The sequence below is a fragment of the Seriola dumerili genome, unplaced genomic scaffold, assembly GCF_002260705.1.
Source record: "Seriola dumerili isolate Sdu_G_001 unplaced genomic scaffold, Sdu_1.0 BDQW01000052.1, whole genome shotgun sequence".
NCBI lineage: Eukaryota > Metazoa > Chordata > Actinopteri > Carangiformes > Carangidae > Seriola > Seriola dumerili.
Window position 1 is genome coordinate 19,382,628 of NW_019174307.1, and position 27,550 is coordinate 19,410,177.

General features: G+C 39.4%; 2 protein-coding genes across 4 annotated transcripts; one reads left to right on the top strand and one right to left on the bottom strand.

Annotated features, from left to right (window-relative positions):
- Positions 1-1,062: 1,062 nt before the first annotated feature.
- Positions 1,063-12,394, bottom strand: hacd2 (3-hydroxyacyl-CoA dehydratase 2). The gene is made up of 7 exons (XM_022740770.1): positions 12,193-12,394; positions 9,620-9,737; positions 8,557-8,575; positions 6,235-6,323; positions 5,427-5,548; positions 2,898-3,076; positions 1,063-1,986 (listed from the first exon to the last, which is right to left on the bottom strand). Exons 1-7 carry the CDS (start codon positions 12,315-12,317, stop codon positions 1,904-1,906), a joined length of 735 nt encoding a protein of 244 aa, XP_022596491.1. The 5' UTR covers positions 12,318-12,394; the 3' UTR covers positions 1,063-1,903.
- Positions 12,395-14,278: 1,884 nt separating this feature from the next.
- stam2 (signal transducing adaptor molecule 2) lies at positions 14,279-27,518 on the top strand. Of its 3 annotated transcripts, none has more exons than XM_022740986.1 (14): positions 14,279-14,432; positions 16,145-16,229; positions 16,463-16,538; positions 17,542-17,637; positions 17,862-18,008; positions 20,965-21,073; positions 21,422-21,620; positions 22,380-22,474; positions 22,659-22,741; positions 22,833-22,920; positions 23,050-23,104; positions 23,338-23,485; positions 25,724-25,890; positions 27,210-27,518. In XM_022740986.1, the coding sequence occupies exons 1-14, from the start codon at positions 14,393-14,395 to the stop codon at positions 27,397-27,399; spliced, it is 1,578 nt and encodes a 525-aa protein (XP_022596707.1). In that variant the 5' UTR covers positions 14,279-14,392; the 3' UTR covers positions 27,400-27,518. The 3 variants fall into 3 exon arrangements, with proteins under 3 accessions (XP_022596707.1, XP_022596708.1, XP_022596709.1); XM_022740987.1 differs by having other exon boundaries at positions 27,213-27,518; XM_022740988.1 differs by having other exon boundaries at positions 20,965-21,031.
- The last annotated feature ends 32 nt before the right edge of the window (positions 27,519-27,550 follow it).

Below are 27,550 nucleotides of genomic sequence, written 5' to 3' on the forward strand. Positions count from 1 at the left end.
CAGCAGGGCTAAGAGAAAAGATCATTGTAATTTGGGTGAACAGACCATTTACAGAGCAGCACAAGCAGAAAATGTTTTTGCTGACCTCAAGTGGTTGAAGATCTTGCTCTGCTGCAGTGCTGTAGAAATGAACTCGGAGGGAGAGAGGTGCAGCGGACTTACAGTTTCAACTAACAGAGGTCAATAAACGAATGCTCTTCTTCCTGGTGTTGAGCGTTCAGGATTATAACCACAAGACATCACAAATTGTCTAAAACAAACAGAAAACATTGTGGAATATGCATCAGATATGACCACTACAAACCAAATGTGTCTTTTTCAAAAAGGTGGAACTATTCTGATTCACAGTTCTCTCTCTGTACTGCACCTTATTAGATTCACCTCATTGGAAAGGCATGACTGCAAGCTACTAATTGAATTCAGTGCCAAGTCTGTTCGCTTCTTTCTTAAGTACCACTCCCACACTGGCAGCGACATGCCTTTTAGGAATAGCACTCCAGCTCACATTGCTCTATATAAACTAATGACCACCAATTATATGTGCTAAAGCATAGTGACATCACTCTGTATTTCAAAATAAAAGTCCATAAAGTTAGACATCTAATACTTGGGTTATAATGCGGTTGTTTGTGTTACATATTAAAGCTGATTTCATCTGAAAACACTGTTGCTACTGTATGTTGTGCTATCTGTTCTTTTTTTTTTTGCTAGAGTGTCTCATAACAAGTCATGATGTCTTAATTGTTCTCCTGTGATAAAAGGCTTTTAACATCCCATTTACAAGATACACTGACACCTTTGGGGTGAGGACTGAAGACTGGGCTCTTCATAAAGAATTAAAATGTACATGTTCTAATTTGGAGCTAAAGATGCTAAAAGTAGTTAATTTCAATAGATTAGAGAAAGAAAAATGCAATCACCTGAAGAAATAAGGAAGGTTTGTGCACTTGGATGGATGTGTAAAGGAAAAAACATGACTAGTCTCTTCACCCACATACTGGCTACTTCTGGTTAGTAAACATCAAACAATGAGGAAAACCAAAAAGACACAACTCACAGTCATCACTGGGAAAGTCGGGAAACTTAAGCTTTTAAAGAGTCAACGTAATCGATGTCACAAGTCAAAACAACATCCGAGCAGACACCAAACAAACAGCAACACAAGAGAAAAACGGATAGAAAACCATGCAAGCACAGAATGAAAAAGGTTTATTGGACTAAATTAGGAATGTAATCAAACTTTTGACTGAAATGAATGAAAGAAAACAAAAAAGGGGACAAATCTTGACCACAGTTTGCACCAACAAACACACTGTAGATGCAAAACCTACAGACAACCTACTAGTCTTCACATTATTCTTTCTACAGTGTAATAAAGGAAAGCTGCTTATCAAAAAAGACGAGCCATGGGGAGGTGAGAAATCCATTAGGGATTTCCTATAGTGTCATTTAAAAGGAGGTTATTGATTCTATCAGTGCATGGTTTAGTTCAATGTTTTGCTGTGACTGAGTTCTGCTCACTGCTCAGATTAGCAGCTCAACTGTATCCAAGTCAACATACAGTTCCTTTGTGGCTGCAACCTCTCTGACTATACAAAAGTAACAGTTTGTTCATAAATAAAAAAAACAACAAAAAAAAAAAAAGAAGAAAATGAAAAGAAAATAACACCAGTTCGTTCATTATTTGTGAGCATCTATACAACCCAGACAACAGCTGGAAAAAAACAAAACAAAATAAAAAAAACGTTGCTTTCTAATTGGATCATCTGCCAGGTCAGTTCTGGCAGTTTTGAAAACTGGTCGGGTTTAGTGTTTCAATAAGCAGACATGATTTTGTTCCTCTTCTGTTGGTTGTTTTGGTTTCATTTTTCCCTCCATCACATCCGTCTGAATACTGTTCAGCTCACTCCAATTTGCTGTAGTCCTCTACGTGGCCCAGCACCTTCTTCCTCTGTCGAATCATGTGGAAGTAAAGCTGGGGGAAGACTGGGGGGGAGGGGGGCAGAGGAAGGTCAGTGTGTGGAAGAGAGATTTTAACATCAGGCTACAACAACAACAACAACAACAGGATCAATAAAAGACAGGCTTCCTTCTTTCTTTTTTTTTTTAATATAATTCTGCAAGACACATTTAGAAAAGTGCACTGCATTGTCTTCTAACCCTAACCCTCCATATCACGCAATTATGAGAAAATGATTACTAACTAATTATGCGTTGGATTAACCTTGTAATCATATCCAGGGAGGGACAGTAACAAAGTACATTTATTTGAGTATCTGTACTTATTTCTTTTGACTGCACTACATTTCTGTGAAGTACTCCTTACTTTCTTATTTTGAAAACGTGATAGAACGTACACTGTGTTCTGTGTATCACAGCCAACAGCTCAATTTGAACTTGGCAGTGTCCTATCGATGGCTTCGTTAGATAACGATGAGGCAGAAGATTCTTCACCACAGCACCACGGCCTTATCTAAAGTCCACGTTTGAAATTTTTGAAATGAAGAAAGATCATTTTCATTTTAAAAAGTTTGCTTTTTAAAATGAAAATCCATCACTGCCGAGTTGTCATATATGTAGTTCTGGTCATGTGTGAATCCACTGCTAATGCATAGCTTACTGATAGATAGCTAATGAAAATGCACAGTTAACGTTACTGACTTAAGGCCATGCAACAAGCTTTTTATTGTACAGGTTCAACAGAAAGTCAGTGCATTCAGGTTGTTTCAGAGTCATTAGCTTCTGTAAGTGTGGAACAATACAACAATGTGTAAAAATACTTTTGAATAGTGAAGTATTCTTAAAAGCAAATTCTCACTTCTTACAATATTGTTGCTACGTGTTTACTGTCGCTACTAAAAGGGGGGAAAAAAAGTTACATCTACTTGTTCACTTACGGGGAATGTAGGAGATCATGATGAGGATGAGAAAGGTGTAGTAGTCGAAGGAGAAGTTGTACTTGTTGGGGAGAGTGACAGAGTACAGGCCTGTCTTCTGCACGTACGGCAGCGATGCATAGATAGTCAGCAGTTCCCCAGTCACTCCCATGGGGTACAGCACAATGAAAAAGGTGTACCTGCAGCCGAGGGTTTGAGAAGACAACAGAGAGAAATAATAAATTATACAGCTTCATTATTCATTGTTTCTGCGACATGAGGGGTGGGCGGTATAGCTGGTATAAATAGCAAAAAAAACACTGAGGGAAATATGCATGGTATGGATTTGACTTTTTGCCCTTTGCACCACAAGCATCAGTGACACTTACTGCATGTGAACCAGTGCAACTCTAAACCTAAACAATGTCAGTGAACAGGCCTGTAAAAACATGAACATACACACGCGCTTTCCACTTAAACAAACGCATTTTCCTGTGAAGAACATGTGAGTGAAGAGTGCTGCGACAGAAACACAACCAAATGAAGAAGAAAGCAGTCTAAACAAAGCACTTCATCCAGAGTTCAGACATGGGTTGGTTTAGAAAAAATATACATGGAGCAGAAGGGAATAAGAAGTTGTTGCCAGAGGCAGCAATAACACAAACATTTTTTTTTTATCTCTTCAAAAAAGAAGGAATAAGAGGAATGTTTGAGAATGTGCTCAGACTCTGACACAACTAATTCAAGTAGGCAATGGTTCAAGTCAAACACTGCCTAAAACTGCTGTTTTAAGGCAGACACGGAAAAACATTTAAACACCATAACGGTGCATTTGTATAAAGACACGGTGGCCGTTCTCACTGTTGACAGAGATGTTAACATAATAGTGAAAAGGCCACATTCACAGTTTTAAACCCTGAACCACAAACAAAATCCCACAGATGTACTGAAGCAAATGTGAGAGCGGAGAAAACAGATGATTACATTATATTACATTATTACATTCAAACTCTAAATATATTGTTTTATCAATGCCACGCGCTGCTTAACAAGGAAGTTCAAGAATGCAAATAAAAAGGACATAATACTGCCTCTGCATGCTTCTAAATGTTTAATCCTAGAACTGTTGAGGGATCAGGCCTTTTGAGGAGAACGCTTGCAATTAAATATGAGAGAGAGACGCACGGAGCTCCTTCAGCTCTGCCTCTTCCTCATCCAGCACTCCAAACCCAGCGACTGCCTTCTCTGATGCTTCACTGGGTTTTCTACGGGTGCGCGACCATTTTTTCTGTCTCTCAGGTGCAACTCAAACTGAAGGTCGAATACCAATATAGCGACGGTCTCATTTGCTACCTGGCAACAAAGACCGCGGGGAAGGAAGCACTTAACAACTGTTGCCTTGGTTGTAGAGGCAGATGAATCCCATTAGGCGGCGAGATGTAGAGCTTTATGTTAGAGCAACAAGATTTTCTGTAGGTTTGATGATTTTTTTTTTTTAAATAACTATTTGAAGAGTGATGTTGCTGTGATGTTTAAAAACCTCTTTAACCTTTTCATTGTTTTAGTATCTACAAAAACAATCATGCATCTTTTAAGGGTTTAAGTGTGGTGATGTAAACAGTATGAGGACAAATTAATTTTAGCAAAAATTAATTTATTGCTTTAAAGAAAATAGATGAGTCAGTAAAGGAAGACCAAAAGATGGCACTTTGGTACTTGACTGAACCAGTGAATGTTTGATGTTTTTGCTGGAAAAATTACTTAAACAATTTAGTGATTCTCAAAGTGGTTGCTGATTAATTTTCTGCCTATTAACTACTTGCTTAATTGTTCCTCGACTCAAGTATAAACACATACAAAACCTTTGATTCATGTGACAAAGTAAGTCAACCCTCTCAAATACATCAGTGATTAATGTTGTCTTTACAGGTGTTTTAACATCTGATCACTTTGCCAAATAAAGTTCACTATGGAGCTGAAGTAATTACTCAGATCGACATAAAACTAATCAGCATCTGCTTTTCTAACCAATTCATTGTTTAAATCATTTTACAAACAAGAAGGGTGAAACAGTTGTTGATTCCAGCTTCTCAAATGTGAGGATTTGCTGCTTTTCTTTGTCACATATATCACTGTGAATTTAACATCCCTGGGTATCGAACTGTGGGACAAAACAAGTCATTTGAAGGCGTTACCTCAGGCTTGAGAAAATTGTTAGGGGGCGTTTTTACTCTACTATTTCATAGACTAAATGCTGAATCAATCAATGATGAAAATAATCATTTGTATCTGCCTCAGTACTAAATAAAATCATGGCTTTAAATAAATGTGATCACAGGATTTAACAAGACTAAGAATCTCACTCAGTTATTTGTCAGTACTCAGTCTAACTGACATAATTCATTTATTCAGGATTCAGTATCGAGGTTTGACCCAACTCTTATTAAATTAAGTAATCTTGAAATGACTGTTCGTCCGCAGCAGGTAGACTCAGGTGCAAACGTCTCCTGCCCTGACACTCTGACACCACCCTCAGGTAGATTCTCCTACCTTGCCCATTTGATGAGGTACGGCAGGTGATTGAGCAGACTGAAGGTGTAGAAAGAGTAGCGGATGATCTCTGTGACGGTCCAGGCTGTGACAAACAGCAGCACGCTGTCCTCGCTCTGCACCTGCAGAAACACACACACACACACACACACACACACACACACACACACACACACACACACACACACACACACAGTCAAAAGGATGATGGGAGGAGGACTGAGGAACAGACGGGCTCGCATCATGCTGCGGTAGATACTCTGCTGTAGGCTAATACGAGACTTTTCATCACAGAACCATGCTGTTTGTTACAAATGCTCAGAGATGAGATCACACCGCAGGCTGCTGGTCACTACCCTCGGATATTAATCTAAAACCAGTGTTAAAAACACAGGCACACACCTCATCACACACTCACCATCTAATTACAGTTTCAAGACACATTCACGTAGAAGGGAACAGCTTGTAATGTCAGTACAGCATCATACAATAGACGCACAAAAGAAACAAAGCATTAAAGACATAAAATACAGACGTCATTCACTTTAATAAAATTCAGCAGATTCATTCCTGCAACCCTACAGCAACACCATCTGCCGTTACTTACACGTTTACTCCTCTCCAATCTAATCCAATCCAATCTATTGACAGGGCAAACAGTACATCAGCTGGTCACTTTTAAACATGAAGCCATGGAACCGTTTTACATTGCTGTGTCAGTCATAGCAAGTGAATAAAGACAGTGTGTATAATGAGATTGTGATTTATGTGTGTAAGTGTGTAGCGAGTGGAGAGGAACTCATCTTACCTCCCTGACGCTGTGTGTGACGGCCCACGTGAGGAAGACCCGGGACATGACCTGGAACCCAGTCAGCACCACAGAGGACGGTACGATTCCTGCGACACCAGACAAAAAAGACAAACACGTGACATGTAGGGAGGAAAGACTTCTGGCTCTTGGCTGCACTACGCCGACCACGTGTGAATTAGCTTGGTTTTATTTAAAACTGATTTTTTTTTATTCTAACAACCAGATCATTCTTTAGATGTTTAGACGATGAGGATCGCCACGGTCAATTATTTGGTTAGACAGAAAATCTAATTTATCTTTTTCACCTTCTCAAATGTGAGAAGCCGGAACTAAATCCTCATATTTGAGGTATTTGAAGAGATATTTTGAAGGTATTTCGATACACTGGATCAGTACCCCCTCGCCAACTGAGTTTTGGCCAAAAATAGTCAATGGACAGGAAATGTTATTTCTAAAACACTGTTCTAAATTGTAATAATGGAAAGTTGCTCAAGCCTAAATGTGTAGTTATGTGTATTAGTTTCACTGAAATAAGTTAGGTAATGAAGAATAAGGAAGAAAAATGAGATTGATGCTCGCCAATGTTTCTTTGTGATGATGTTTTATTGTTTTTCTTTCGCTTCTAGAGAACTGCCTACATGGGCCGCTGTGGTTAAATGTTCTTTTCGCTATATCACTACATGTTACATTAAACGTAATTAATTAAATAAAATGGGTAACAAAAACAGTGGTTGTCACATTGAATACGGTTTGATGAGATGCTGTGTGAGCAGACAGATCCACACAAAACAGACACTCATGAATGTTGAAAGACACTACGTCTTCTATTGGCCAGTAGAGAAGGAGCTAGAAGTGTGTGTGTGTGTGTGTGTGTGTGTGTGTGTGTGTGTGTGTGTGTGTGTGTGTGTGTGTGAGTAGACTCTGAGTGGACGGCAGCTGCAGGGAGCCTGTTTGCAGGGGGAAAGGTCAGCTAGCTTTAGCTTCAAATCCCAGATAATGAAGAAAATGGACTGTGAACCACAGCGAGGCAGCCAGGCGAGAGCCAGCCTCTCCTCCTCACATTAACACCACGAGAGCCAACGGCTTCTCGGCTCTCTCTTTGGCAAACACTTCAAACATGAAAAGCTTCTGTTTGTCTGTACACATGTGCATCTGTGATACATCTATAAATGCATTGTGACAGCTCATAATTACAATGGGACCAGTCCAAATTATAATCTAAGACATCTGCAAACAAGTTTAACCACTCAAAATAACTGTGATAACATTACTGATGTTTTTATTCAACTCCTCAAACATACATATGATTCTGTTTGAATCATAATTACACTTTCAGATCCTCATAGTCAAACCGGTTGTACATGCAGGGCTTTACAAATTATATTATTTCTTGCAAACTAGGGCTATGAATAGCTGTGGTCTCGAAAAATAAATAAAAAAACGCAACAAATTTTAAAGAGCTTTTTAGAGAAATTTGTAGTTAAAGAAACTTATGTTCTGGAGAACAAGTCAGGAATTAAACAACAGCCCTTGTGATCTAATTGTATCTAGACCCCTGAGTGATTTAAAGACACATCTGACATTTGATATCTATAGCTGCATTTTAATAGACTGATACATCATGTTATATGTCAACCTGTTGCAATGATAACTGAAGGGAAACTAACTCCAAGATTTGTAGAATTTCATGGCTTCTCAAATATTTTAAAAGGACTTCTAACTATTAATAATTTATGACTGGACACCTCAAAACCTCAAAATGCAGAAATCTGTGTCTGGTGTTTGGTTAGGGTAAAGATCTAGTGAGTGCATAGACCATAAGAAAATGTAACGTCACACATTCAGTGAGCCCTCCTGCTGTGCATGGAAGCATGAGCTCCATGTTTTTCCTTTAAACTGTCACCTGTCAGTATGTCTACTTTAAATTGAATTAGTTATAACTCCAGTTCAGACATCGTCATTTAAAATTGTGACTTGTATTAACTGAAGTGAAAGTATATTGAATTTTGAGTTGTGAATAGTCATATTAAAAAACGGAGATATGTGGAACTCACATCTCAACAAAATCTAAACTTTAGTGCAGATATCTTTAGATTAACGGTTTCATTCAACCTAATGTCACAAGTACTTAAATCAGAATATCCAAAAATGTAATTACAGATATCTTAAATTAACATTTTGACAAGTCAAATTGCAACAAGAGATACAGCACAACATGATTAAATGGTAAAATGGTTTCTGACACTCTCTGTATTGACACTGAGGTTTTACTGGTAACAGAGCAGTGTATGTGAGGATGGAGGCTGCAGAGAGACTCACCTACAGCACAGTGCAGTATCTGTGAAAGGAAAAGATAACAGAAAATTAGTCAATATGCTTCTGGGAGTGGAGCAACGCACGGCTTATTTTAACTCGTATGGATGGCTTGCTTGTGGTTTGTTGTTTCTTTTCTTTCATACATCCCTGGAAATCATTTGGATTAATGCTGCAAAATCATGCTTGCTTTAAATATGTTTTACTATCATTAATTTCCCATTAACATTCTCAAGACACACAACACGCACACAACTTTATAACAGAAAAGTAGTATTTCTAAATAATATATTGTATGTGTGTCTGACTTTTAATTGTCATAAGCAACTGACACTGTTAAGATCAACTGAATAACATAGTGCCTGTAGTGTTCAGTAGTAATACCACTACTTTACTAATAGTGCACAGACCATTTCATGAATGGAAGATACTGATGTTAGACAAAACTAATACTCCTATTACTGAGCGACAGTGTGTCTGGACAGGATCACTGGAACACCTCATGTTGCTCAGCCTCTGCACTATAAACACACGTGTGTGTCAGCCTAACATACCAGGCCATTATGTTACAGAGGACATACCGAACACTGTACAGATAACAGGCCTGTGATATTCAGTTCCACTGCATATCCAGGCCTGAAGCCAAGACTCAACCAGATTTTATTGTCCTGATGTTTTTTCCATCAGTTAAAAAAAAGTCTTGGGTTAATACATAAACCAAATTTTGGCCGATTCATTTATCCATTAAGTGACATGAACACAAACATCAAAATCCTGACAGTTGTTTTCCACGAATCATTCGATCCAATGTACTAATTGGACCACTGATAGAACAAAGGCCCTGTAAAATCATTAAATGAGACACTTTAACAAAAGGTTAATTGATAGCTAAAAATCGAAACCAAATGGTTGTTGCACCCCCAGTATCTGCATATATACATATATATATATATATAAACTGGATGTTGTGTGATGATAAGAGAAATGATAGTTGTCTTTGAAATGTTGCTACATCATATTTACACACTGTATTTCGTCAACATCACCCAGCCCTTTGTGCTTCTCTCACCTCCAGGATAGCTCCAGTCTGAAAGAACTTCAGAGGCTTCTCTATGGAGTAGTACAGCCCATGGTAGCTTCCTCTGGCCAGGTAAGCTCTGACCAGACCCACAGCTATCACCAGCCACCTGGACAGCAGAGGAAACACATCTCAGGATAGTCACTGCAACAAGATCTAAGATCTACCAGACGATCTCATGAGGGAAACTGAAATCTGCGTTCGACTTGCGTGCGGTTTAAAGAAAAAATTAAGTAATGAAAAGAAGTGCAATATGACAGATCTAAGACAATGTTAAGCTCAAACATAAGGAGAACTGTACAAATTATAATTTCCCATCATTTTATTTTGTGATGAAAATATGTCTAGGGCAGATATTTTAGAGTTGAACAAGAAACTTAAAGAAGATTATAGTAAAAGAATAAGTAAAAACATAAATATAATAGTACAAGCAAATACAACAATAAATAAAGAAAGATAAAAAAACTAACAATTGCTGTTTTAAACCTGTAATTTATGTCTGCAGGGAAACTTATTTTTGCTCATGTGCCGAAAAATACATTAATGAAGATATATGCTCTAATATTGGTCAGTTATATTCACCATACTGTTATATTGTTAGCCAATAATGTTGACATAATTTCTCTAATCTTTAACCCACTGACTAGATTTTATGGATGGAGAACTTTTGCCTGATAAGGATTTCATCATACAATCAAAAAGTTATAACAGTGTAACGTATTGCATTACACCATTCAGGCTTAGCTCGCCCTCCTCCACAGGGAGGTCAGAGGTCAGCTGCAGCACAGAGCTGGTGGAGGTACAAGCTGTCAGAGTGCTAGTAGAGCAGACCTGAGCAAGGTGGAGGTTTCAGTTCACACTTTGGTTTTGCAGACTGATGAATGTGACTTGTATGTAATAGGCCTTAATAATCATATCAATAATAGGGCCAGTTCAGCAGAAACTAAGCAGGCCGGAGTAACTGCTACAGCAGCATCTGAATGCAGACACTGCATACAAATAGCAAAATACGTGCATGTACAACACCCTAACTTGTGCTCAATACAAAGCAATCACTGTATGGCCCATCAACACTGAGTGGGACACAATGTGACCTAACTGGTTGGAACAGTGAGCAAACAACACCCACCATTCAATTGTGCAACAGTCTGAAAATGAGCGCAGTAAAACACATGCAGAGATTTTTCAGTCCATGGTTCAAGATAATTATGGTTTTACTTTACATAAGTATCTGGGCCAGGCAACGGGTCGGGCAATGGACCTCATAAAATGGGCATCTTGTGAAATCCAGCCTCCTTTAATAGAAATCTAATTGTAACCATTCAAAATACAAAATGCAGTTCATCAGAAGCGTTATTTCTAGATGACTTTTGATGATGCAAATAGTCTTTGTGCATGGTTAGAACTACAAATCAAAGTCATTAATTTTAATTACCCATACTGAACAATTTATAGTATAGTTTATGCTGTTAAACATAAATATGCTGAATCATTATTGATCTAAACTCCTCTAACACTCCTCAACTTCTTACCATTTTTACCACCATGTGTTGCAAATTTAACATTTTTATGTACAACACACAATTCTGAAGGGGAAACATTACAAAAAATGACATGTCTTACCTGCAGACAAACTCACTGATTCCTTCTTATTAACCAGTTATTTAGTCTTTAAACATCCCCTAGTAATTTTCAGAGCTACATGTGTCCTACCTAGGGCTGCAATTATCAATTACTTTCACTATTGATTAATCTGTTGATTTATTTTCAATAATAATAAATAAAAGCATAATAATAATAATAAAGAAAAAATAATAAATAACAATAATAAAGCATATCCTCCCTTATATTGAGTCTGCAAAGATTTGACATTTTTGCTGATTAAACAATTTAACTAATTACTCAACATTGTTCTAGATTAACTTTTTGTCAATCGATTAATTGACTGTTTTTGTTATAGTCCTATTTTTTCTCTTTTTTGTTACCACTTAACTCAAGTCCAACAGAGCATGTTTACAAAGAATAACCTCTGCTAAATAATTAGGTTTTATTTGTATTTCTGCCATTTTAACTTGTGTAAATAAATAAAACTCAATGTCGGTCGTTGCCCTGCAAAAAAAACATGACAATGCAAGATGGAAACCCAGACTTTCTGGAGCAAAAACCACTGAGCGCAGAAAATAAACCAGCTGTCCTTATATTTCTGTATTGTTCTGTCAGTCACAATTAAAGTGCACGCCAGGTGGCTGTCTGTTGCTCATCTAACGTTAATCTGTGTAAGCCGTTGGACGTGGGGAAGCAAATTCAAATTTATTTCACTTCACTGCAAGCTAGCAGTGTTTCTAATAATAACTACACAACATTGCGAAATTAATAATCCAAAAATAACGCTGTAATATTACAACGGGGAGATCTTGCTCCATTTATTCAGTCCTGTCTTGCCCAATACACACACACACACACACACACACACACACACACACACACACACACACACACACACACACACACACACACACACACACTACCAGAGCAGCATTAGCACGAGGAAACACGCTACATACCCTGCTGTCATAACAACGTTGTAAATGACCAAGTAGGCCGTAGCCAGGGCGCCGGGTCCCTTCTTCTTCTTCGGGGCCACATCGCTGTGGGCTGCCTTGCTGGTCCCCGGAGCAGCTGCCGACATGACTGCAACCCTCAACGCTCTTTGGTCCCGGACAACGGCGGCTGTCAGGTTCACCGAGTCAGGAAACAGACTGGGGAGGGGGACGCACCAGGAAGTGTCGTCCTGTAGCGAAATTATTCACTCCTCTGTAATTCCGCCTTCGCTTTCAGACGCTTTCACTTAAATATCACCTGAAATTTTGGTCCTTTCGATGTGCAACTTTAATTATTAATTAAAGGTTCCTATTTAGACTACTTATAGTAGCGTGAATAAAATGTAGTCATTCTGTCCCTCGGGTGCCCGCCGACTTGAATAGGATTAGTAGGATAGGAATTATCTTGACCTAAGGTTGTAGTCTTTGTCAACTCCTCTGACCGTAAAGAGCCGCTCTTTGAGAGGCGCGCCCCCTAGTGTCTCAGACTAAGTTAGACTGGAGAGGGTGGACGGTATCACACATGCACACATGTAAACACGGTCCGTGCATAAAGTATAATACTTCTGCAGTTGTTCACGTTGTATAATGAAAAATACCAGTTTAGGGGGTATTGCCTAATTTCGTTGCCCTACTTGTACTAAGTGTAAATGTATGTTGACGTTTGTGAGCGTTCTTCATTAACCGATGCTGCCCAAACGCTGTTAACGCTTTGCGTGTGTTATTGTCCCACTGAATGAAGACGTGCGATTCAATTCAGCGCACCAACGCGTCAGTTTGTTCCATTATACAACTTGTACAATGAAAATTGAACAAGGAAGTCGAGAGCCGGAAACAGAGACAGCTCGTCTTCAAAGTAAAGGTTGCGCGTTTTGAACAAACGTGCTGGCTGCAGCGGCCAATTTAAGGAGAGCTAAGCTAAATGAATGAACAAACTGTCTAAATAATTAACATAATTCATGACTGTTATCGGTGTTTAACCGCTAGCTAAAAATACATTTTCAATGAACACTGGAATTATTATGGAGTCTTGCGATTCATGTATGTAGCTATTCATCAACTTATTAATTTGATTAAGGTTACTTATGCTGTTGAGTGAACATTAAAGGCTATATATATGCATACAACGCTACACAGACACACACACACACACACACAATTAATTGCTGTGTACAGCTTAACGTTCTTTCTTATTTATAAAGGTGGTGGGGAGAGGTGATGGGATCCGTTTGTTATATGGTTGGAACATAAAAGGTTTAGGGGTTGTCGCACGGCTTAACCCAACCAAAATGATTGAGGAAGAGTGGTGAATCTTTAAATAATGTGGCAGCCTAATAAATGTAGACGCTTAAAACATCTCAATGATGAAAATGTTAGTAAGGTATTGAGCCAAAACAGCTTCGGTGGTTGTTAAACTGGGTTGAGATCTGGTGACTGTGAAAACAATTCAGGTCACCAGGGGTGATCTTCAGCAAGTTAACCATATGATCATATGGATTGAGTTCAAGTGACCAACTCTGCCAGTCAAGAACATTTCACTTCAAAAAAAAAAAAAAATCTTATTGGTTGCCTTGTTTGTATGTTCATGCTCATTATCCTGCTGCATTTTTCTAAATTGGGTGAGTGCGTAGAGGATCTACAAGGTGTACACTGTTGAACAAATATGGATGTACACCCCCCTCTATCTAAGGCTGAAAGTGATAACTTTAGATGTATAGCCACAGTTTAATTTCAAATCTAATACACTGAGGTAGAACCAATACTTTGTGACAGCATGAAATTTCCCATTTCCCTCTTTTCCCCACTAGATGTCAGTATTTCACTTATATAAACCTGTATAAACAGAGGTATTATAGTCAAGTGCCAAGTACTGTTTAGGATATTTTTTATGATTTTATGTAAACCTGCTGTAGTTTTAGTAATTTAAAAACTATTTAATTGTTTTTAAAGTACTAAACATAACATTAAAAAAAACGTATTTTCCCCTCTACACTCCGGGGTTTAAAGATATTGTTCAGGCACTATTGAAGGCAGCCAAGTTTCCGGAAGAGCAACTGGTGCGAGTTTAATGGACAGGGAAGAGATATTTGTTTAGGTTAAACGTTAGTTTACAGAACACACACTTTCTTTCGTCAAATAGTCCGATCCTTTTTAAATCGCTAGCATGCCTTTATTTGCCCAAAATCCATTCGACCAAGATGTTGGTAAGTGAAGTGGTGTTTCTTTGTTGTTTTCACTGTGTCAGAGGTAGCTAACGACAGGGCCAACAACACTTGGAGCTAACGTTAGCTTAGCTTCAGTTCTTTATTTTATTCATCACAGTGTTTGGTAACAACAACCTCCACAAGTCTCAGTCTCACTTTGTTTATGTATAGCTCTCAAGCCGACAGGTTGTCAACAACTTCCACTTAGTTTATCGATCACTTGATTAGCCAGGATAAGCGACTGCTTTGTAACCAACTTTAAGTCTGATTCATATAAACCGTGACTGGCGAAAGTACAGGATCACATGATGTGAAATCAGGTCATATTGTTTTTTTAGTGAGATAATCCTTAAAATTAGATCAGAAATTAACGTTATTTTAAATCTTGATTAATCAGTAAATGTATAAGATACTTGTAAATGGTGAAAAAGCTCAGCGCAGTTTATATTAAACAGTCCACACCCTGTAGATATTCAGTTTGCAATGATATGTAATCTAAATGATTAATTAATTAATCAGGAAAATTACCTTCAGATTAATTGTTAATAAACACAATTGTTTTTTACAGCCTAATTAAATATCAGAAGAAAGCTGAAATGATTGGTGCATTAATGAAGTTGTCAGTTGAAGGAAAATTATGCGGCAACTATTTTGATAACTGGTTTAAAAAAAAATCCAATTCAGCCTGTCAAATATTATTTCCTGTTAATTGAATATCTCGGGCATTTTTCACAGTTGGTAAGATAAAATTAGACATTTGAAGTTGAGTAGATAATTTTCTAAACTAAATGATTAATAGATTTATTGAAAAAAATTACCAGCAGATTAATTGATAATAAAGGTAAAGATTACTTGCAGTCCTAATCAAATGTCAGATGAAAACTGAATTTGTTGGTTGGTTGGTTAATCTATTTTTATTTTATAATTAATATTCGGTAATGGTTGATTGATTAATGAACTAGTTAAAATCTTCGCTGCCATGAGTCAGTTTGATTAGAACGTGTGAGCATGCTCATTTGTGTTGAGTCTTTTCTCACAGTCTTGTCATGTACATTTTATGCAAAGTTCCCATGTCACCAACCTTATCGCTCCCTGCAACACCACAGTTCTTGTATGACCAGACAATCGTGCACTGTTACACTTAACTTGCACCCTGAGTGTTACATGGTCAGGATGATGAGTGTCTTGACAGGGTTAACCATGAGCTGAACCATGAGTCATTTCCTGCTTACATATTTCAAAGCAGCAGTGGGTTACCTCAGCTGACAAGAAAACCACCTCCGCTACTATCTAACATTAGCTTTTAGGGAAAATAGAGAATTAGAGCTTTTCAACACAGAAAATCTCATGCCATTTGATTAGTGTGGCTGTTGTTTAACCTGATCACAAGTTAAAATGCTTTAAGATTGGGTGGCTTATCATTACAAAACAGAACATTTCCCTGGAGAAACCCTGCAAGTTCACACTATAAAACAGCTGGGAACAGTAGGGGGCTTGGGGTCCCTCCAAGATATTTTTTCGAGCTTTAGACAGACAGGCAACATTAACCAGTTCTAAAATGTGGCAGTTCGACACTTGCTACTCATCACTGTAGAACTTGCCCACTGCCACTGGCATGTCTTCCCACGAATACATAATGTCTGAAGTGATGCCAGTGCAGATATTTTCTCACAGGACCATATGCACTCTATCCCTATTTAACATATTTCCAGAGAAGTCAACCAATGAAAACAACACAACCGACGACTGGGGGCTCATTATGGACATCTGCGATAAGATTGGGACAACAACCAATGGGTAAGCTGGGAAAGAAAGCATTTTCCTTTTGATAACAAGAGCTCATTAGTAATTGAGCAGCACTGTGGTCTAAGTAGTTGCCTATTTAAGTACATCACATTTGTATGAGACCTTGAATTTGAAAAATAGTGTAGGCTACACATCATCAGGACCTGTACGGGAGCTTCTCTGTGCTTGTTGTTCAGTAGTTATTGAACCAGTAATGAATTCTGTTCCGTTCTCTTGTGTTCCAGACCCAAGGACAGCTTGAGATCCATCATGAAGAGAGTCAACCACAAAGTGCCTCATGTTGCCATGCAGGCCCTCAATGTGAGTTTGTTACTGTGCTGTCATGCCACCAAATCTACACACATCTTGGATAGACACGCCATAGAGAAATCTACTGCACGTTGTATGACATTGTCACAGCAACATAACGACCATCATCAGTAAAACCTGCTCGAAATCTTTAGAGATTTTCAAATAACACGCCCAAAGTAAGAAACTAGGATGAGAAGAAATCCAAAGGTCAAAACTCTGGACCCAAGATCCAGTCAGTATTAAATTCTTTAATGGATATGCTTCATAGATTGACATTATGAAGTCAAAAATAATGTAATTACAAGATCAATTGATCTCAAAGAAAGACGTCAACAATAACCTCAAAATGTCACCCTGTCAGGGTTAAAGCTTGTGTTCATGTGTTAATGGACAGTGTTTCGCCAAAATGGAAATGACTAATGGGTCTACAGCACCATGCCTGTCCCACGTATGTCTGTTTTTCTTCATCTGTCTGCAGCAGATGTTTAAAATAACCATTTGAAAGCCAAAGCATACAAATTTCTCCTTGAACAACAGAAAAAAAGCAACATAAACGTCAATCGATTTGAGGAGGGTCACGTTTAGACATAAGAAGTAAGTATTTCCGAATGTAATTAAGCTGCAGTGGAGCTGTAATTGATCTAATGTTCCCATTGTTAAAGCCATGCAGGAAAGTGGAAGATCTCATACTGGGAGGATTTAACTCCAATGAGGAGTATGAGAAATCTTTCTCTGCCTGAGTCATCATGAGCAAATACTGTCAAATACATGCCGTGCTCTATTTTTAGATCCATGCGTTCACTCATCAGACAATTAAAGCCCCGTTGTTATCAAGACCCATTTGTAATCACAAAAGCAACACCTGCTATTAATATGTGATTTGAATAATTCAGCAATGTGAGTGGTAGAAATGATCCCCTCCTTGGTAGAAATGCATTTTGTTTTTGTTGCTATAATATAGTATATACCAGCTGTTTAATCTCATTTTTACAATTTCAACTTCTTCTTGCAGCTGCTGGGTGCTTGTGTGTCAAACTGTGGAAAAATATTCCACTTGGAAATCTGTTCAAGGGAGTTTGCCAGTGAAGTACGGAGTGTGCTCAGCAGGGTATGTTCTCATGATTCCCTATTTTATAGCCATACCTGTCCATCACCTCTTTGTACGCTCTCGATAAGTGTCATTCTCACATGTGCGATCCCTCGCACTCTGAAGCAGGTTAACTGAAATGTCACAGATTGAATCATGATGAGTAAAGAGGTATTTGCAGTCTCCTTCTGGCATAAACACACTGGAGAGAGCTACACAGCTGTTTCTTTGCTTGTCTCTTGAAGGCCCACCCTAAGGTGTGTGAAAAGCTAAAGGCTCTGATGGTGGAGTGGGCGGAAGACTTCCAGAAGGATCCGCAGCTCAGTCTAATCGGCGCCACCATCAAGTCTCTGAAAGAGGAGGGCATCACTTTCCCCTCCACATCCTCACAGGTATGTTGACGTAATGCAGAATCCGAATGTCTGATTTTGAGAACAAACGCGAAGAAAGGTGAGGTAACTTTTCCCTGACGAACACAAACAACGAACAGTTGCAACACTCGCACAACACAGTATTCCCCAATCTTCCCCATCTTCTTTTAACTTCCATGGACAGCACAGACTAATTTCATGTACAGCAACAATCGACGACACATCGACACTGAAGTTCATCTGAGTCTTTTAAAAGACTTCTGGTTCCCTGTCTAACACTCCCAGGCTTAAAATGTCCGACTTTGAAACTAATCCAAGATGCCTCCCATTTACAGACTAAACTATGACAAAGCGTCTTGAACAGCAACACAACAAGCCACTTTCTTCACCAACTCAGTGAAGAAAGTGGCTGTTGGCGAGGAAAACATTTCAGCCATAGTCAGATTTCGCAGCATTAAACCCAGCTGATGTGTAACAGTCTCTCTTGACTTGACTGTCATCCAACAGATGTGATGTGTCAGCAGCCATCACTCCACCCCCCACCCCCCTGCCCCCTGCCCCCCACCAATTATGGTTACAGCAGTCCACATGCATGATAACAACTTAATAAGTGTGTGTGGATACTTGTTGTCTCGCTCCAGGCTGTTATTATGGTTTCCCTGCAGACCGCTGTCTTACGAGTGTGAAGGTACAGCTCGGGTGGAGCGCGTCTGTCTGTGTTTGTATGGCAGGAGCTTACAGTGGAATTTCCTCTTCACATATTTCACATAATTCCGTGGATATTTGTGCGTGTATGTCCCAAGGTCAGGACTTCTCTGATTGGAGTGGACAGAGCTGCCCCTTATGGTTTCTGTTCTATTGTCTGTGTGATGGCTGTGTGATTCTTTATGTCACAACCTTATCTGTGTCAGCGGTTGAAGTGGACCTTGCTCTCAGGTTGTTGTAAAGCATTTGACCTACAATTATATCAGCTGTGATATTTTAATATCCTCTCTGGGGCTGACAGCGTTTGTTCTGTGTTTTGTGTTTGCTTCTTTAGATGTTGAATGATCTGAATTTGTCCCTTTCAAGAGTTTATTTAGAAAGTGAAAAGACAAATGAATAAGTTAAACATGACCACAAACTGCGTCCGTCGAGATTCATGATACATTCTTCATCTTTCTTTTTTCTCATACTTGCAGTCAAATTTTTCTGTGCACTGAATTTGTTTAAAACAAATTTACTAGCATGCACGAGCCCTGGTTCCCTCTTTACAGGTAAATAATAAACAAGGTCCCTGTGTGAATCTGGCTGAATAACAGGGAGAGCAGGTTCTGATGCAGGTGGAGAAGACTGGGGTTCATTCACACTGCAGATCAGTTTGTTCACCCACCTTTTAATGTAGATAAATACACTCAGTAGCTACTTCTGTTAGTGCAATGTGTAACGTTCTACCTTCTCAAAGATAATAATGTCCAGTTTTGATTGACACTGTCAGAGAGGTATAAATTTAACTATATGTTTATTATTGAGGTCGTCGTTTGCATCGGTGTTGAACTGGACTGCATTATGTTGATTGGATTTCATTGGTTTTTGGAGGTGTATCTGAGGAAGTGGCCACTGAATTTGATCCGTTTACAGTATAAACAGACAAGTCAGAACATGGAATTTAATTTGCTCTCTTATTCTCACTGTCTTACGTTTGGCGGTGGCGGTGTGCTGCCTATTGTGTTGTGGGAAGGGCTGGGAAACCTGCTCTAATGGAGAGCAGGTGGCACAAATGGCAGCAGGTATGACATTTAATCTCCATCAGCTGATGTGCAAACAGCAGCAGGTAATGTGACTCAAGCTGTGGCATTGCTTCCTAGCATTTACCTTTAGCGATTTTTCCCACTGCACTTTAAGGTCATTCTTTAGACAGGATGCTTTCCAGCATGTTTGGATTGGATTGCTATCAAGCCATGTAAAACAAATGAGTCTCCCGGTCCCTGTTGTTTACCTGCCAGTTGGTACACGTTGCATTTAGTTTTCTGGCTGCACAGTCTGTTAGAGTCATCATAAGTGGCATGAGCAGGTGTGTGCGCTAGTTTCATGTGGAATGACAACTCCACCCAATCGGCACAAACTGTCACTGCTGGTCGCTCAGTTTTAATGTCCACCTACAGATCACACTTTCAACTGTTTCTATGCTTTACTCACACTTGCCTCCTCACATCTGTTACTTGTGTATTTACTGGTGCTCTGTAATTCTCTGATTATTACCAGTGGGTTTAAGGCAATTGCAGTTGATACTTTTGGGCTCTTGGGCACTATAACATATAAAAAACATTTTCATCTATAAGTCTGGCCTGGTTCAGGGAGCATATGTTTTTTTCCCTTGTTTTAAAACTTAAAAATCTTTTTAGACTCTACCTTGGCTTTTTTTCAGCCACAATAAAATCCACACTTAGTCAAACACTGATGTCAGTGTAGTTGTTAGAAGGATCCAAAAGTGAGTGAATTCCCTGTAAATGACAGTTTGCATTCAGCACCCTGTAAATCTGTAAATCTCCTGGGATGTTAGATTTTCTTTACACTGTACTGAAGCAGCCTTTGTAATACTTTCCATTCCACCAACAGACAGTATTAAGCTTTAGCTCACCCACTGTGAATATTTGACTGTCAAGAGTTATTGTTTAGCTGGCAGTGATGTCCAGTTGACCTGTTTCGTCTACTTTGACCTTATCATCATGTCATGAGAGCTGCTTCATGTCACCCTGGACAAAAAAGTAATGGGACAGCTGTGTGGAGTGTTTCTGTCTGAAGGCCAGAGCCACATTTCTGACCAATGTGTAGTCCCCAGCATGAACTGCAGGTGGCACTGCAGCCACTGGAAATCAGTTTTTCACTTGTAGTCTTAAATCTGTCAGTCTCACTCCCTGCTGTATGTATACAGACACACACACACACACACACATACACACACAGACGTGACCTTATTTTTCTATATTGACCACAGGGGTCTACCACAAAGGTCAGCACACCTGCTGCGAGCAAAGCACTGGATGATGACGACCTGGCCAAAGGTAAAGTGAAATGCCATGATTCAGCTCTACACTCATCCTTATGTAAGCATCATTTTTCTACAACAGATACAGAATTTCCAACTACTGTGCTGTGTATTGAGGCTAATTATTTTCAGTTTGCACCAATATTCAGAAAAATACTCCTTTTTATAAATTGTAGAACAGTGTAAATTGATTATCGACTAGATTTCACGTTCCCATACTTCAAAGGGTTGTTGTGCTTCCTTTAATCACTCTTCTGAGAACGGTTTCTATTCTTGAAATAAAAATAAAATAAATAAGTGATGAATCCCGTGTCTGTGCCAAGCCCATATGTGTTGGACATTTGACAAATACTCATTTCTCCTTTCCACTTCTCTTCTGTTCGCGCCGCTCTGTTCACTCCTGCAGCCATCGAGCTGTCCTTGCAGGAGCAGAAGCAGCAGGCAGAGACACGGCCCCTGACCGTGACCTCCGACCCCCCAAACTACACCAATGGTGGAGGGGGGCAGGAGGTCCGGAAGGTGCGAGCGCTGTACGACTTTGAAGCGGCCGAAGATAATGAGTTGACCTTCAAAACCGGAGAAGTTATTCTGGTTTTGGATGACAGGTATGGTTTCAGAGCGCGTCCAATCAGGAGTCAGCTCCGCTTTATCCTCAAAAATACATAATAATAGTTAATAGTAAAAAAATAGTTTTAGAGTAAAAGGTCACTGGTGTGGCAGACTGTTCAGACTGTGAAATGCAGACATGCATCATAGCATGTTTTATTTACCTCTTCAGCTACATGCATCCAATATAAGACCTGTGCAATAAATCCCACTTTTAGACACCTCATAATGTCCCAAGGTTTGTTTGCCATGTGCAAGATGCATCAAGAAATATGAATCTTAACATTCTCCCAGAATTTTAATACAGGAGGTAAATCGTTTTTTTTTTTTTTTTGTTGAGTGATATGATCAACTCAGATTTCCTCTTGTTGGTCGTTATAGCCAACATCTGTAAAAAATAAAGTATTAATTTATGCTCTTGTTTACTTAAAAGAACACATCACTTTATACAGCCCTCCTGATTTACAGTGTGAATGTGCTCCACATACTGTAGATTTATTAAAATACCCGGGCAAAGTCTGTTCCACAAATAAAGCCAGGAACACACTCACAGATTTTTAATATCCTGAAAAAGCTCTGTATAACCGATTTAATAACTGACTTTAGCAGAGCAGCCCCAGATATGATAAGTTGAAAATTCATTTTTATTTAATCCAACATTTTATATGGTGATGGCTGTGACTGGTGTGAACCTTAGCCAGACGCTCAGTGTGGCTCATGCATTGATGTTTGTTCCTGTTTCATGGTTTTGTTTACAGCGATCCAAACTGGTGGAAAGGAGAGAACCACAGAGGAGTGGGACTTTTCCCCTCCAACTTTGTCACAACCAATCTGAATGCTGAGCCAGAGACGGGTAGGTATTTTTTTTTTTACAGTATCGGAAAATGAACATTATTGTCCCTTCAGCTTCACACACTCTGTTTTTTCTGGCCTAAGTTCTGTACCTTTTTAGAACGCTTTATCCACTTCAGCTGTCTGATTTCAACTTGGAGGAAATTAGTTTCAGAACTGATCGAACTTTACCTTTTCCTCTACAGTGACTTGTGTTGAAAAGACAGCCACCCCTGAGGAGACAAGCCTGGAACCCAAAGTTGAGCCCGAGCCTGTCTTCATAGACGAGGTACTACATTTCCTCAGTGAACATTAATTTCCAAACCCAAATAACCTCTCAATCAAACCACCGACCCAAACCTGCTCCCTTCTGTCTGCAGGGGAAGATGGACAGGACGTTGGCACTGCTGCAGAATGCAGACCCTGCAGATCCGGCTCCGGACTCCCTAGAGCTGCTCCAGCTGGAGGGTATAAACCTTAATGCTGGTGTAAATTTAGTCGCTCTGCCTGTGACAACTGCAGTGGGTCTGAGCTATACTGCTGTTTCCTAACTCTGTTTCTGTGACTCTCCCTAACTGTAAATATCTGATTGAACAGGCGCATGTGAACAGATGAACCCGATGATTGATGAGAAGCTGGAGGAGATTGACAGGTACTGTGTCATAGATGTGAACTATTACTACTATGATTATCAGAATTATACTGATTCGTTAAATTCGCAGCTAGGTGTCTGTCATTATCTAACATCTATTCGAGCTGCTGTGAGGCTTAAGATAAAGATAGCGAGACTTGTCGAGACTTCAGAGGACCATGCTGGTGTAAGAAGTAAAAGAAAAGCTATACTCCAATAGGACCGTTCTACTAATGCCTCTCTCTGTGTTGCAGGAAGCACTCAGAGTTGTCAGAGCTGAATGTGAAAGTTTTGGAGGCCCTGGAGCTTTACAACAAGCTCATGAACGAGGCTCCGTTCTACTCGTCCTACTCCAAGATGCAGCAGCAGTATGCGCCAGCCGGCTCAGCTGTGGCCATGCAGGTGAGAAAAATGCACTAAACCTTCCCCTCGAAACCTCACCTTCAGAATGATTTAATCCTTGTTCATTTAAATATTTCATTTATGCAGCTTTTATCAGAATGAGGGACTCGCTGTCTCTAAGGACGTTGAAACGACACGCCTGCGAATCAGTAAATCAATCACAAAACAGCAGAACACAACCAAATGAAAAGGGCATAAGACAAAGCACAAAATGACAAGGGGGGGGGCAGGTTCATGTGATAAATAGAGTTTACATGGGCATCGATCATAAAGTAATCAAGATGAGGGCTGGTTTAAGACACTTAGGTAAGAATTTTGTTTTGGATTTGACGAAATCCAAAAAGTTGCAGTGGATGGTTGGGAAAGTGTTCAAGTTAACTGAACCGCAGAAACTGTAGGTAGTTGTGTCTCCAGTCTAAAAGACAGATCAATTATGAGCATGATGCTGAATTGAGGCTTGCAAATGAATGTCCTTAATTTCTCTTTAGGATTAATACACTGCACTCAGGCGTGCTTGGTCACCAAAACAAATCATTCAGGAGTCTTGCGGGTGCACTGTAATCATTTTCTCTCTGACCTGTGAAGCGCGCTGAGTCAATAAAGAGTCATACAGAATTTGAGGGTGGATTCAAATAGATAGAGGATTCAAATCTGGACATTTTCTCTGTTAGAGTGTTAGAGTGTGTTAACTACCAGCATACCCACCCGCGATTACTGTGCGTAATTGAGTGTCGACACTGTGTAGACTCCCACTCTTCTCTATTGATTCTATTGATCTCTCGATCTGATGTTTTTTTTCTTTCTCATGGGGATAACAGAGGACGAATGTAGAGGAAAATCATTCAGAGCAGTCAAGTGATTATACTTTAAATTTTTATTCTCATGTTGTGTTTCTTACACCCTAGTTTGGTGTGTTTGTCTTGGTTTTGCTTCTTGGACTCGATAGTTTGACATTCAGTCAGCCTTTTTTTTTTTCCTCCCTGGAGAGTCGCAGGCTGCTGGGTTTCCTTGGTAGTGGCTGTTTTCTCTAATGACTGATGTCACTGTCTCTCCCCGGAGATTTGGAAAAATGTCCACTTCACTGGGCAGGCCACCACCAGAGTGCAGCTCTTGTTTTTCTTTTCTTTTAACCCTTCATCATTTTTTGTTTTTGCACAGCACTGCCAGGTTGTTCTTCTGTCACACATGAGTACTTGAAATTACAAAAATAAAATCCTGATACTTTTCATATTTATATCATCTTCCAAAGCAGCAGCTGTGCTCTGTCATCTTTTGAATGTGTTAAAAATAATACAGCAACAGCACCTTACTGGATTAATCTACACTTCACCCATCAGTGTTGTGTATCTCTCATTCTGTATCTAACTCCCAGTAGCCAGATATTTTTATGGTGAACAGACATTCAGTGATGGACTTCTCTTTTATTAGTATTGCCAGGGTCGACCTAGAGACGGGGAGATGATGTTAACTTTCTGAGGAAATGGAAAGAAATTCTGTGGATTTATAAACTTGCATCTGAGGGGGTTGAATTTTATAATATTGTAATTTTACTCCAGGTTTAGGAAGAGTTTAACATCTGGGAAATACACTTATTTGTTTTCTTGCCAAGAGGTAGAGAGATACCACTGTCATGTCTGTATGTTAAATATAAAGCAACCATTAGCTTAGCATAAAGACTGGAAACAGGGTAAAATGGCTACCCTGGCTGGACAACATGCACTTGCCCGCACTGCTGAAGCTCACTAAATAGCACATTACGTCTAATTTGTTTAACCTGGAAAAAACAAACAAAATAAACAACATGTTGTGGTTTTACAACATGTTCCAGACTATTTCTTGGTCGGGCACAGTGACTTCCTACTGTCTCTCTTGAGTCTGAAGTCACTGTATCCAGCCAAGAAATAACTCCAGGGATGAAATCTAATAATACTATTCATTTTAAATACCATTTATTTCTCTGCTGTATGATTGTTTGCTTGGTAGTTTGTTTTTTGTGTACTTTTATTCTGAAATTTCTGTGTTGGAGGTGCAGCATCCTTTATTCTAGAGGCTGGCTATTTTATCCTTTCCTTAACACACTGATTAATGTTAATGATGCCAAGTTATTTTTGACACTTGGTTCCCTCGTTACTCTCGATCTGTTGATCACTGGTGAATAATTGACAGCACAGCCTTTCTACACCTTCTGAATGAGGAAGAACTGTATTTTAAAACCGTCCTTCCCTCTTGTCTGCTCAGGGCTACATGGGGCCAGCCGGCGCTCCCTATCTGCCTCCAGCGATGCCCCAGGTTCCTGCCACACAGCCTTACAATCTGCCCAGCGACCAGGCCGGACAACTGCATTCACTGCCCCCCAACGTCTCCGCCCCACCCAACAGCCAAGCTGTTCAACCTCCCTACATGAGGTAAGGAAGCAGCCCTTGTACGGCTGTCAGAGAGGGAACGCTGCAGAGACACTCCATAGACAAATAATGACAAAGTTCATGTCATGTGACCAATAAAGCTGGCGGAACACGTCACACCTTTGGCATTAACAAGATACTAGTTTTGAATAATGGGAAGATAAGAGGACATAGAGAGAGGTGGTCATTTTACAAGGTTTTATGAAATAGTGTTTTTACTACTGTGTGTGTAGTAAGTTTAGGGTAAAATTGAAGTGTAGGGTAAAAATGGTCAGTGACATTGATTATGTATTAAGTCGTCATATTAGAGAAAAACCCGTGACAAATGAAGTAAATTGGAACTGGCTTCCCAAATGGGATTAACACAAAGTTGTTTTTGCATAACTATTCATTATAATAATAAAGTATGTTTTGTTGCTTTTGGGGGGAATAGCATCATGTAAATCAATTTCCCACGCAGGAAATCGCAACTAACATAATAACCCATCCTCTTGAACAATCATATGAAATTGAAGCAGCAGTATGCAGCCAGTATAACCAGTGACTGTCACTACTGGGTAATATTTTAATGTGAGTCAGTCTATAATCAACATTCAAGAAATAATAAAAAACAAAGTGATCCATGTTCCTGTAAACAGTCCTGCAAAAGCTTAACACAGCTTGCCTTTTATGTACAGTTGCTTTCTCCACCTCTCCGCTTATTCAGCTTCTTTTCAAAGACTATAAAAGTGGCTTTTTTGTCACTTATCCAAAAAAAGAGATATAAGCACATGAGCAGGAAAAAAAGGATGAATGATTGGTGTACAGGTACCAGTGCTTGTTAACACTGATTACTTTGTCTGATCCTCATCATATTTATTCCTGGAGCGTGTCACAGAGAAAGTCACAGCGTCCTCAAGCTGGATGTAGCTTTAAATCTAATATTGATTGTATTAGGGCTGAAATTAGTATCATGATGTTAATTTGAATAATTTTGCAATAACTGCATATGCCACATTATGGCAAATGTTGTTTAGTGCAATGAACTGTGTTATTATTCTGTTAGATCAGAAAAACAAAAACATTCAGCAAATTTAGTTTGATTTTAATGAGGAGTAACTTGAAATCATCACAAGAGTGTTTCACTGAAGGATTCTAGAGGATTGAGCAATTTTCAGCCCTGGATTTTATTGTATAGCTGGTTTAATTGCATTGTGTATCATTTTGAATATAGTGCCTTTTGTCATGCAAACGGAGAGAAGAGATTATCATTTTCACATGTTGAGACTCGGTTTCCATATTTTCTGTTGGTACTAAGTGTCACATCTTTATTTTCTTCACAGCAGTGCTATAAACACTCAGTACATCAACCAAGCTGCTGGAGCTTCTTACCCACCCCAGGCGGGCGTGGCCATGGACATGTCGACCTATCACAACCCTAGCATGCCTCCTGTGTCCTATCCTGTGGCTGCTCCACCTCACCAGGCTCCTCAGCAGCAGCAGGCCGTGTATTATCAACAGCCTCTGCTGTAAAACTCCAACTGACAGCAGACCTGACACGAATTCACACCTCAGATATTTCAGTTGCTGGCTGTGTGTTCATTTGGCTTACTGTGTGTGTGTGTGTGTGTGTGTGTGTGTGTGTGTGTGTGTTTGTGGGTGTCGTGTGTGTGTGTGTGTTTGT